General features: G+C 40.6%; 1 protein-coding gene across 1 annotated transcript in view; it reads left to right on the top strand.

The window, feature by feature from the left end:
• Positions 1-12267, top strand: part of COPS3 (COP9 signalosome subunit 3) — a 34599-nt gene that overhangs the window by 15960 nt on the left and 6372 nt on the right. Inside the window, exons 8-9 of the mRNA XM_046677211.1 lie at positions 949-1122; positions 4566-4652. Of these exons, the coding sequence (XP_046533167.1) occupies positions 949-1122; positions 4566-4652 (261 nt within the window). The remainder of the gene's footprint in view (positions 1-948; positions 1123-4565; positions 4653-12267) is intronic.

Raw genomic sequence — 12267 nt, 5'->3', positions numbered from 1 at the left:
AAATAGAAGATTTGTTGTTACTGCCATCGAGTTGATTCCAAGTCCCAGTGTCCCTGTGTACAGCAGAGTGGAACCCTGCCTGGTCTTTTTGCACCATCCTCTCACCTTCTGGCTCTATATCAGACAATGCTCCCATGCTATTGATAGGGTTTTCATGGCCAGTTTTTTCAGAAGTGGGTGGTTAGGTCCTTCTTCCTTCCTAGTCTGTCTTAGTCTGGAAGCTCTGCTGAAATTTGTCCATCAGGGTTGACCCTGCCGGTATTTGAAATACCGGTGGCATAGCTTTCAGCATCACAGCAACATGCAGCCACCACAGTGTGACAACGACAGATAGTGGTGTGGGTCCCTGACCAAGAAACAGACCTGGGCCGTGGCAGTGAGAGCACTGAATCTTAACCACTAGACCACTAGGGCTGGCTCCAAAAATAGCGGATAATATGTATAAAATGCCTAAAGTACCTCAGGCTCTTCGCAAGTCCTCAGCCACTGTTAGTTCTCTTGTCTTCCTCCTTCATATCAAATGGAGCAGATTGTCCCGTTGCATCTGGTGAGGTGTGGATGTGTGTGTGAGAGCATGAGAGAGAGTTGAGAAGGATGGAAATGTTGCCTGCTTTCTTCCCAAAGTAATTTATCAATAGAAAAAGAAAGAGCCACTGAGAAAAAAAGACACGTATGCCTTAACTAAATGCAGTGCACTTTCACCTGCTGTGCAATTATTTGCTCTATGCTACAAAGTTTTTTTGACAATAAATTACTCCAAAGGGAATTTCTATCCTTGGTCTTAAAAACTAGGCATTTTCTTTGGGTAAATTATGATTTGTTAGGTAATAATAAAGGATGTTGAATGTACTTGCTCACAACACAGTGCTATGTTTTCTTTTGCTTCCTATACAGATTTGATTCCTTTAACGTTTTAATCTGATTTTTCCCCCACCTTCAAACCTTTAGCCTCTTAGCAATGCATACCATGAATTAGCACAAGTTTACTCAACCAATAATCCCTCAGAACTCCGCAACCTGGTGAACAAGCACAGTGAAACATTCACTCGTGATAACAACATGGGACTGGTGAAGCAATGCTTGTCTTCTCTTTATAAGAAGAATATTCAAAGGCTAACCAAGGTGAGGCATCTCCTGACTCCCCCGGGACTTCCCTCCCCTCTTTCCCTTCAGAGTGCTGAGAACGCAGGTGTAGGGATGAAGTGTGGCAGGATTTCTAAACTCGCAACTGATTTCTTAGAAAGAGTTTTGATTTATACCTTTTGGTCTTTTCAGGGCTAGAGCAGGGTATTTGAGAAGAGGAACAGGTGAAGAGGAAGACAGGTAGGAAATATGTCCACACTGGGAGGCAGAGAAAGGTAGCCTGAGAGAGGTAAACTGGTGTAAGGGCAGACGGGCTCATACCGGCACTGCAGACCTCAGTCCCTCGTGATCAGCCTTGGAACCTCTCAGGCTGTGCTGATCTCTGTTTGAACTTCGTGTGTGAACACAGTGCTACTCTGACATTACCGTTCAGGCCAGGGTTGAATGAGCCATGTGCAGTTGACTTGTAGGAGGTAAGCCAATTATATAATTTTTATTTTCAAAATGAAAATAACCTGACGGTTTTTGATTATAGAAAATATGTTTGTTAGCAAGTCTTCAAACAGTACAGAAAAGTATAACAGAAAAATGAAATCCTGTGTGAGCTAGGAAAGCGTATGCTGCAGGTGATAGGAAACTGACTGAGAACAGCTTAAACAAATAGAGGATGGTTTCTCTCTTCTGTTGGGAAGTAGTGTAGTCAGAGCTGGTGAAAACATGACGAGTCTGTCCTTGTGCATACCCTCTGCCCTGTGTCAGCAATGCGACAGTGGGGAAGAAGTGGAGGAGCAAGGATAGGGGATGTCTGTTGCTAGGTGACCTAGCAATGGCAGACGGCCACTGGAGGCTCCGGATGGAGGACAGGGAAAGGATGATGGATCTGACAATGTGGGAGCCTGGAGAAGCCAGAGAAGAATGCTGAGTGAGGGATTGTCGTGGAGGCAGGCAGGCTCCTGCCGGAGAAAAAGAAGAAAGGTGAGGAGATGGCCACGGGACAAGAAAAGGAAACTCCTCGCAAATGCTCTAGAGAGAGAAACTGTAGTTTCCTGGCTAAGATAAGGAAATCAGCAGCGAATTTATAAAAAGTTAATTTGTAAGAGGAAAATGAAGAATGTAAATGAGAAAGCAACGCAAGAAAGATAAAAAAACAAATATAACCTGTCAGCCAGAGAAAAACCTACTTGACCCACAGGCAAAAAAGACCAGGATCTAAGAGATTCAGGGTAGCAAGCAGCCTAATTCTCCACAGAAAATTTTCTGTTGGTACAGGTAGTAACAGAACCACTCCAATTCCTGAGGTAAATTCAAGAGGTAGCCATTGAAAAACAGCTGCACCCCAGTTGTGACTAGTACTTGAGGTTTAGATAAAAGAATCAAAATGTTAACAAGGATGAAAGACGATGCATTTCAGAAAAGTGTTATATTGCAAAATGGCAAATAAATGTTAAATGAATAAGAATCTAAGAGATCTAGTAAGTAGATGTTTCTGCAAAAATCAGTTAACTATCTTGTGAAATAGTCAGCCACAGTGCGTCACTTTGGGATAGGTTGATAGCTTACGCTTTGAGAAGTCAGTATAGGAAAGTTCAGTTTTCTGTTTGGGATCAGATAAATCCAGAACAAGTTTGACCAGACAAATAGGAAGCTCCTCGAGGTGGTGAGTCCAGGCTTGGGGCAGTGGCTCCACTGTTCTCAGTGTCCTGGATCCTGTGTGTTCTGACTCATGGTGAAGTGAGGTCCACTGGGCTGGTAAGCACTGCCCAGGGGACCTAGGGGAGGGCCACCATAGCCGCTAGTGAGCAGGGACAGTGCCGTTAAAGGATGTGTCTAGTCAAAAGGGTAAATCTTTGATGTGGCTGTTATACTTTTTGGCCTCACATCCTAGTGTCAGAATAATGGTGGCGAGGAGGGGTGGGGGGGGCCGGGCGGGAATCAAAGGATTTTCTAGCCACGTTAGTCTCTTTCTTGTTCAAAAGTCAGAAAATCAAAAGCTTTTCAGGAAGTCTTAATGGGTACACTGTGCATCAGTGTTGGTGACGGGAACTGTGTCCCATGGCAGTGCTGGCTGGAAGGCTCCTAGAGATAAGGGATTATCACATGGGGGTAAATCCGCCATGCCGTATTAACGTTTTGGTGGAGATTTTTCTAGACTCCTCGTGCTTCTCTGTCTCTTCCCTATATGTATGTGTAGACACTCCCAATTAAATGTGATTGGGATCATGTTCTGCATGCTATTCTGTACCCTGCCTTTTTTGTTCAGTATGTCTTAAAACTCTTTCCTTGGCAACATAAGCCTGTACACAGTTGCCCTACATAGTAGTCTGTTGTACAGATGGATGAGAATTTGTTCACCCAGACCTCTACTGATGGACATTCAGGTAGAAGTTTCTGTTTATCTTGAAATAGGAAAAATGATGGTTCTATGAATTTAGAATGTTCACTTTTGCGTCCTCATTTGTGTTAAAGTACTTATGTACTTCTTTAAATTAACAGTTTCATCTTCTTGGGTGCTACTCTCTGAACTGAAGTATATAGATTTTTTGATCATTGGCTTATCAAGAATTTTCAAGACTAGAGTTTTAACATGCCATGCTTTGAAAATGCTGTTGTAAATATTGCCAGCTTTTCTTTCAAAAAAAGCTTTTTCAATTTGTTCCTGAAAGGGGGCATTTTCATCAAGTTTCAAGCAGAGCAGTGGTAAACACTGGCTTCCTTCTAACGCCCCAATTTGTTTTCACATTTTAGCTTTGAATTGTGAAGGATGCATTTAATATTTTCAACTTTATTTTATTTAATAAGTAAGACATTCATAATACAAAATGCAAAATATACAAAATTCTGTCTAGCTCCCGTATACCAGCCACCCTTTTTCTTTCCTCAGAGCCAGCCCACCATTACCAGTTTCTTGAGTATCATTCTAGAAATTGTCTAAGCACATATAAGCACATGCACACTCCCTCACACATGTATACACATTCTTTCCCTTTCTCTTACACAGATGTTAGTATGCCATATACACTATTCTGCATCCTCCTTTTTTATATTTAATAATATAGGTATCTTGGATTCTTTTTCAGTTCATAAAAGCTGTCCTCCCTTTATAGATTTTGTACAACTACATAGTAGTGTGTTTATATGATTGCACTGTACTGTACTTAAAAAGTCCTCTGTGGGTGGTCATTTAGGCAGTTCCAGTCCATTGCTCTCACAAACAGTGCTGCAGTGAATGACCTTGCATGCATGTCATTTCAGACATAGAGGAAAGTATGTGCAAGGACATACCTAGAAGTCATTACTTCTCTAGAAAATTGATGACTGAAACCACTGGGTTCATCAATTTCAAGTCGTCTCCACAACAAAACAATTATTCTGTACAATGATGGAAAGCAAATTTTTAATGATTCAGTAGTGCTCTGTACACCTTTAATAAAATTTTTCCTCCCTCGTTTCTAGCTGTGATTAATTCCACTTCTGAATTTCAGACCTTTTTAACACTATCTTTACAAGATATGGCAAGTCGTGTGCAGTTATCTGGACCTCAGGAGGCAGAAAAATATGTCCTACACATGGTGAGTGTGTTTTCATTTTTTAAAAGTTAACTAGGGGATTTTTATCCTTGTAAAAGTAACAGATGTTCATTATGGAAAATACAAAACAGAAAATGCAGGACGTCCAAAGTCAACCACTGTGGACCTTTTGGTTTATTTCATTACAGGCTGTAGCGTTTTCCAGTCATATGTGCTCACGTGATACACTCAGTGTGTCCTATTTGTGCTCCTTATTTACATTTTCATTCTCAGAGTTTTTGTAAACATCATTTAAAACACTCGTGAAATATATCAGATATACAGAGAGGCTTAAAACAGTGCTCTTGCTGTGGTGGTCCGTGATAGGTCACGAACTTGTGCCCGTATACAATTCAGGACACTGCCGCCTGCACCGAGAAAGCGTTGTTCAGCTAGGCAGGGTGCTTAGTGACATCGTTGGTTGCAGTCTGACTTGAGCCTGTAACTCCTCACCGACCACGTCAGTCCATGACTACACTCAGTGAAGTGGTGACATAAAGGGTGCAGGACCAGGCACCCACGTGCTCGCACCCAGCTTCAGAAATCAGTGTTACCAGTACAGCTGGCTCCCTTGTTCATCACTTCCCAGTTGCATGTCCCCACTCCCCAAATTTGGATAAGCATCATTTAAATGACTATATGGTAACCCAGGTTGACATAGCGTAACCTACCTGCTTAGTCATTTACATAAATGCGTGGCTCTGATCTGATCCAGCAAAGCAAACCTGCATCCTTAGCCCAAGGCGCATCTTATGTGTAGAAAGTTAGCGTTTACAGTTTTCTGCTAGTGATCCCCCCTCTGATTTCAGGAGCACTACTATATCAGGATTAGGAATAATAAAACTGGTTTCCATTGTGATAACGGAGTATTTTATTTCCACAGTTCAACTTACAAATGTTTTGAGTTTTTTTTTTCCTTCAGCCTAACCCTCAAAACACACACACACATCCCAGACAAACAAAACCTGTCCTACTCAACCGACCTTGGAGTGCCTGCTCAGAGCACCTTGCTAACCCCACAGGGGTTACCCAGAGTGAGGAAGCTGCAGTCTCCCCCAGGGAACCCACTCTTTAGTGATGGGTAAGAAGAGCTGTGAGTGGTTATGACACCAGCCAGGACACATGAGCTAGTGAAATGCTTTGAGGGGTCAAAGGAGGGGGATGGGTTTTGAATACTGCATGACAAACCCTGACAGGCTGTGGATCAACTGGGGGTGTTTTGTTTGCCAGGGGACATTTGACAATATCTGAAGACGTTTTTGGTTGTCACAGCTAAAGATACTACTTATCGAGTGGGTAGAGGCCAGGATTATTGCTAAACATCCTACAACACAGAAGACAGCCCCACAACAAAGAATTATCTGGCCCAAAACGTCGATACTGCCAAGCTTGAGAACTCCTGCCCAAGAGTGTAAGGTCTATGAGGGCAGTGATTTTTTTTTTAATTTCTTGTTATGGCTTTATTTTTTTAGAGCAGTTTGAGGTTCATAGCAAAATTGGAGAGAAGGTACGGAGATTTCCCATGTACCCCCTGTCCCCACACATACATACATACCCTCCCGCATCATCAACATCCCTCACCAGAGCGGTACATTTGTTACAATTGATGAACCTGCACTGACACATCATCACTCAAAATCCATAATTTATATTAGGGTTCACTCTTGGTGGTGTACATTTTATGGGTTTGAACAAATGTATGATGCCATGTATCCATCATTACCGTATCATACTGAGTATTTTCACTACCCTAAAAATCCTCTGTGCTCTGCCTTCTCATCCCACCCCTGGTAACCACTCATCTTTTTACTGTCTCCATAGTTTTTCTTTTTGTAGAATGTGATATAGTTGGAATCATACAGTGCGTAGCCTTTTCAGATTGGCTTCTTTTACTTAGTAATATGCATTTAAGGTTCCTCCATGTCTTTTCATGGCTTGATAGCTCATCTGTTTTTAGCACTGAATAATATTCCTTTGCCTGAATGTAACATAGTTTATCCATTCACCTACTGAAGGACATCTTGATTGCTTCCAAATTTGGGGATTATGAATAAAGCTGCTTTAAACATCTGTGTGCAGGTTTTTGCGTGGGCATAAGTTTTCAGCTCCATTGGGTAAATACGAAGGAGTGTGATTGCTGGATCACATGGAAAGAGTATGTTTAGTTTTGTAAGAAACTGCCAAGCTGTCTTCCAAAGTGGCTGTACTATTTTGCATCCCCACCAGCAATGAATGAGAGTTCCTCTTGCTCCACATCCTCACCAGCATTTGATATTGTCAGCATTCCGAATTTTAACCATTCTAACAGGTGTATAGTGGTATCTCATTGTTTTAATTTGCATTTCCCGGATGATAGGCAGTGTGGAGTATCTTTTCATAGGCTTATTTGCCATCTGTCTTTCTTCTTTGGTGAGGTATCTGTTCTGGTCTTTGGCCCATTTTTTAATCTGTTTTCTTACTGTTGAGTTTTAAGGGTTTTTGGTATATTTTGGATAACAGTTTGTGTCAGATGTGTCTTTTGTAAGTATTTTCTCCCAGTTTGTGGCTTGTCTTCTGAAGTTTTTGATTTTTTTTTGGTGAGGAAGATTGGCCCTGCACTAACATCTGTTGCCAGTCTTCTTCTTTTTACCTAAGGAAGATTGGCCCTGAGCTAACATCTATGCCAGTCTTCCTCTATTTTGTATGTGGGACAACGCCACAGCATGGCTTGATGAGTGGTGTGTAGGTCTGCACCTGGGATACGAACCTGCAAAGCCCAGGCCACTAAAGCAGAGCACACAAACTTAACCACTATGCCACTGGGCTGGGCCCTGAAGTTTTTAATTTTAATGAAGTCCAGCTTATCAGTTATTTCTTTTATGGATTGTGTCTTTGGTGTTGCATCTAAAAAAGTCATTGTCATACCTGTGGTCGTCTATGTTTTCTCCTACATTATCTTCTAGGAGTTTTATAATTTTGTGTTTTACATTTAGGTCTGTGATTCATTTGGGTTAATTTTTGTGAAAGGTGTAAGGTCTGTGTCTAAATTCACTTTTTTGCGTATGGATATCCAGTTGTTTCAGCACCATTTGTTGAAAAGACTGTCTTTGCTCCATTTTATTGCCATTGCTCCTTTATCAAAAATCTCTTGATTATACTTGTATGGGTTTATTTCTGGGCTCTCTTTTCTGTTCCATTGATCTAGTTGTCTGCTTTTTTTGCCAATACCGCACTCTCTTGATTACTGTAGTTTGAATAAGTCCTAAAGTCGGGTAGTGTCAGTTCTAACTTTTTCTTCTCTAACACTGTGTTGGCTGTTCTGGGTCTTTTGCCTCTCTATATAAATTTTAGAATCAGTTTGTCAATATTCATAAAATAACTTGCTGGGATTTTGACTGAGATTGTGTTGAATCTATAGATCAAGTAGGGAAAAACTGACATCTTGATAATATGGAGGCTTCCTATCCATGAATATGAATATCTCTCAGTTTATTTAGTTCCTCTTTGATTTCCTTTATCAGAGTTTTGTAGTTTTCCTCCTGCAGATCTTGTACATATTTTGTTAGCTTTAGTCCTAAGTATTTTATTTTAGGGCAGGATGCTAATGTAAACGGTATTCTGTCTTTAATTTGAAATTCCACTCGTTCATTGTTGGTATATAGGAAAGTGATTGACTTTTGTACATTAATCTTGTATCCTCCAACCCTCTTATAATTGCTTATTAGTTCCAGGAGGATTTTTGTGGATACTTTCAGATTTTATATGTAGTCTGTAGATGATTGTGTCATCTGTGAATAATGACAGTTTTATTTCTTCATCCTAATCTGTATACCTTTTATTTCCTTTTTTTTGTCTCAATTGCATTAGCTAGAACTTCCAGTATGATGCTGAAAAGGAGTGGTGCATCCTTGTCTAGTTTCTGATCTTTGTAGGAAAGCTTTGAGTTTCTCACCATTAAGTATGATGTTAGCTATAGTTTTTTTGTAGATATTCTTTGTCAAGTTGAGGAAGTTTCCATCTGTTCCTAGTTTACTGAGAGTTTTTATCATGAATGGATGTTGGATTTCATGAAATGCTTTTTCTGCATCCATTGATATGATCATGGTCTTTTTTAGTCTGCTGATGTGGTGAATTACATTCATTGATTCAAATGTTCAACCAGGCTTGCACACCTGAGATAAATCCCACTTGGCGTGGTGTATAATTCTTTTTATACATTGTTGGATTTGCATGTGTTTTGTTGAGGATTTTTGCATCGATGTTCATCACAGGTATTGGTCTGCAGTTTTCTTTTCTTGTAATGTCTTTGTCTGGTTTTGGCATTGGGGTGATGCTGGCCTCATAGTTAGGAAGTATTCCCTCTCCTTCCGTCCTCTGAAAGAGATTTAGAGACTGGTATAATTTCTTCCTTACTTGTTTGGTAGCATTCACCAGGAACCCTCTGGGCCTGTTGGTTTTCATTTCAGAAGGTTGTTAATTATTGATTCAAGTTCTTTAATAGATATAGGCCTGTTTGGGTTGTATGTTAGGGATTTTTTTAAAGTAAACATTTTATTGAAGTATAACCTACATGAAGAAAAGTGCACTTAAGTGTATAGCTAAATACGTTTTCACAAAATGAAGACATCTGTGCCACCAACAGCTAGACCAAGAATCAGAATACTACCAGCACCCTAGAAACATCTCTCACGCCTGCTTCCAGCCCTGCTCCTGGCTAGAAAGGTTATCATCCTGACTTCTAACATCCTATTCCAGTTGTGTTTGTTTTTGAACTTTATATAAAAGAAAACATACAGCATATACTTTTTTGGGTCTGGCTTTTTTCCCCTCAACATTATGAGTTTGTACATGATGTCATATGTAGTTTTAGTTCACTCATTTTCAGGGCTACGATGTTCCACTGTATGAGTATACCTTTCCATTCTGACTAGATTGACATTTGGGTTGTTTCTAGTTCTAGTTATTACAAAAAAGTGCTGCTGTGGTGAACTTAGGTTTGTATTTCACTTGGGTATATTCCCATCCACTTTTTAAAGAGGCAACTGTCTGTGATCACATAGTCAGTTAATTATGCATTCTATTTAATATGTGTTGGGCTGGTTGCTGTTTCATTAAATAGCTTCTATCCCTTCCAAGGCTAGAAAGGAGTAGGCCAGTTTATGCAGCTCAGTCCCACTGTAACAAATGAACTAATTGTTGTCACCCTGTGGAGCAGTTTGTTTGGAATAACATTACCTGTTTGGGACTTTTATTGGCTTCTTAATTTTAACTTTCATGGACAGGACTATAGCTATTTGGCTATGAGGATCAATCAAATAAATCTCCAGTCATTGATGCAAGAAAAGCACATAGACCTTGAAACTACTGTGGAATCAGCATTGGGAGAGAAGTTTTCTTGAAGGATCAGAAGATAATTTCTACTGGGGTGAAACAAAAATGTGTTAGGGTTTTGGTTGGAGTGATGTCAGCATCAAGGTGGAGTGAGCTCTTCCTTAGTCTCTCCCCTCTAAGATACCACGAAAAGGACATTCATAAACCAACAGAAGACATTGACATGACACAATACATGTCTGAGAGATCCACACAGCCATATGTCTGAAGGTGGGGGTGCTGGACCTCCCTGGAAGGCAGTAGAAGGAGGTAAAGGGATCACCTCTCCCTCCCACGTGGCAGCAATCTAGGGGCTGGACCTCACGGCAGCCAGCGCATGATCCTTAGAGGAGAAGGGAGAGAAGGCAGCACTCCACGGGATCACTTGTGCTTTGGAGTTACCTCCCAGCCTGTGGGAACGCCCACACTGAGGCGTCTAAGCAATTGCAGGGGCATCTGCACCAAGTTGGGCAGAAAGTGAGTGCAGAGCCAGGGCACGTGGGATCGTGCACAGGAAAGTGCCCCCCTCCCCGCCAGCACACCAGCTCAGCCCAATGGCCTGAGCAAGGGACCCCCACCAGAGCACTTGTGCATATGTTTGTAAAGCAGCAGTGGTGAGCAGGAAAATGCAGATGGGCCCTGTCAGCATAGCTTCCAGAGGACATGCACAGCTACCAGAGATCAGGGCAGGCTCAGAATACACAGTTCCTGCCCGCCTCCTAGTGGCAGCAGGTGGAATCTGCGCTCAGATACTACCACGATGTGACAGTGCAAGTCCACCCCAGCAAATCCCATGAAGGGGTATATTAACACTCCTGACCAGAAGAAAAATGACAAGCATCCAGAAATCAATCCTGAAGGCACAGAAATTTACAATCTAAATGGCACAGAATTCAAAATAGCTATCATAAAAACACTCAAGTAATTACAAGAAAACTCAAAAAGTTCAATGAAGTCAGGAATAAAATTAATGAACAGATGGAATTCTTCACAAAAGAGATTGAAACTATACAGAAAAACCAATCAGAAATGTTGGAGATGAAGAAAACAATGAATGAGATAAAGAACAATCTAGAGTCCTTATATAACCGAGCTGATATTATGGAGGATATAATTAGCAATTTAGAGGACAGAAATAGAGAAATGCTTCAGATAGAGGAGGAGGGAGAACTAAGACTAAAAAGGAATGAAGAAATCCTCTGAGAAATATCCAACTCAATTAGGAAGTGCAACATAAAGATTACAGGTATTCCAGAAGAAGAGAGGGAGAAAGGAGCAGAGAGCTTGTTCAAAGAAATAAGAGCTGAGAACTTCCCAATCCTGGGGAAGGAGCTGGAATTACAAGTACATGAAGTTAAGAGAACTCTTAATTACATCAATGCAAAAAGACCTTCTCTAAGGCATATATTAGTAAAACTGGCAAAAGTCAATGACAGAGAAAAAATGTTAAGGGCAAACAAGGCAGAAGAAAATAATCTACAAAGGAACCCCTATCAGGCTTTCAGTAGATTTCTCAGCAGAAACCTTAGAGGCTAGGACACAGTGGAATGATATATTCAAAATTTTGAAAGACAGAAACTTTCAGCCAAGAATACTCCATACAGCGAAAATATCCTTCAAATATGATGGAGAAATAAAATCTTTCCCAGATAAACAAAAGCTGAGGGAGTTCATCACCACAAGATTCCCAACACAGACTCAAGATATGATCAGGAAGGCCTTCATACCTGGGGGGAAGAAAAAAAACAAGAAAGCATTTACAAAGCCTTGAGCAAGGAGATAAATAGGCAGACAAAATCAGAAAACTGCAGAACAGGTTAGCAAACAATTATAACATTAAAGATAAAGACAAGGAAACATCAAAAATAAATATAATCACTTCATTTTAACCACAAACTCGGAACACAAAATGGAACAAGTTGTGACAACAATAACTTAGTTTGGGAAGAGGAAAGGGATGGAACCTGTTTTGACTGAGGAAATAAGAGTCTATCAGAAAATGGACTATCTCATCTATGAGATCTTTTATACAAACCTCACAGTAACCACTAAACAAAAAATTAGAATAGAGACACAAATGATAAAGAGAAAACTGAGAAAACCATCATAGAGAACTACCAAACTGAACTGGCAGTCCAAAACACATGAGGCAAGAAACAAGGGAAATACAGAACAACTGGAAAACAAGTGATAAAATGGCAGCATTAAGCCCTTGTGTATCAATAATCAGGCTAAATGTGAATGGATTGACTTCTCCAATCAAAACACA

The sequence above is a fragment of the Equus quagga genome, chromosome 11 (genome assembly GCF_021613505.1).
Source record: "Equus quagga isolate Etosha38 chromosome 11, UCLA_HA_Equagga_1.0, whole genome shotgun sequence".
In the NCBI taxonomy this organism is placed as follows: domain Eukaryota; kingdom Metazoa; phylum Chordata; class Mammalia; order Perissodactyla; family Equidae; genus Equus; species Equus quagga.
The sequence above is the reverse complement of the archived record's forward strand: the minus strand, read 5'-3'. Positions and strand labels throughout refer to the sequence as shown.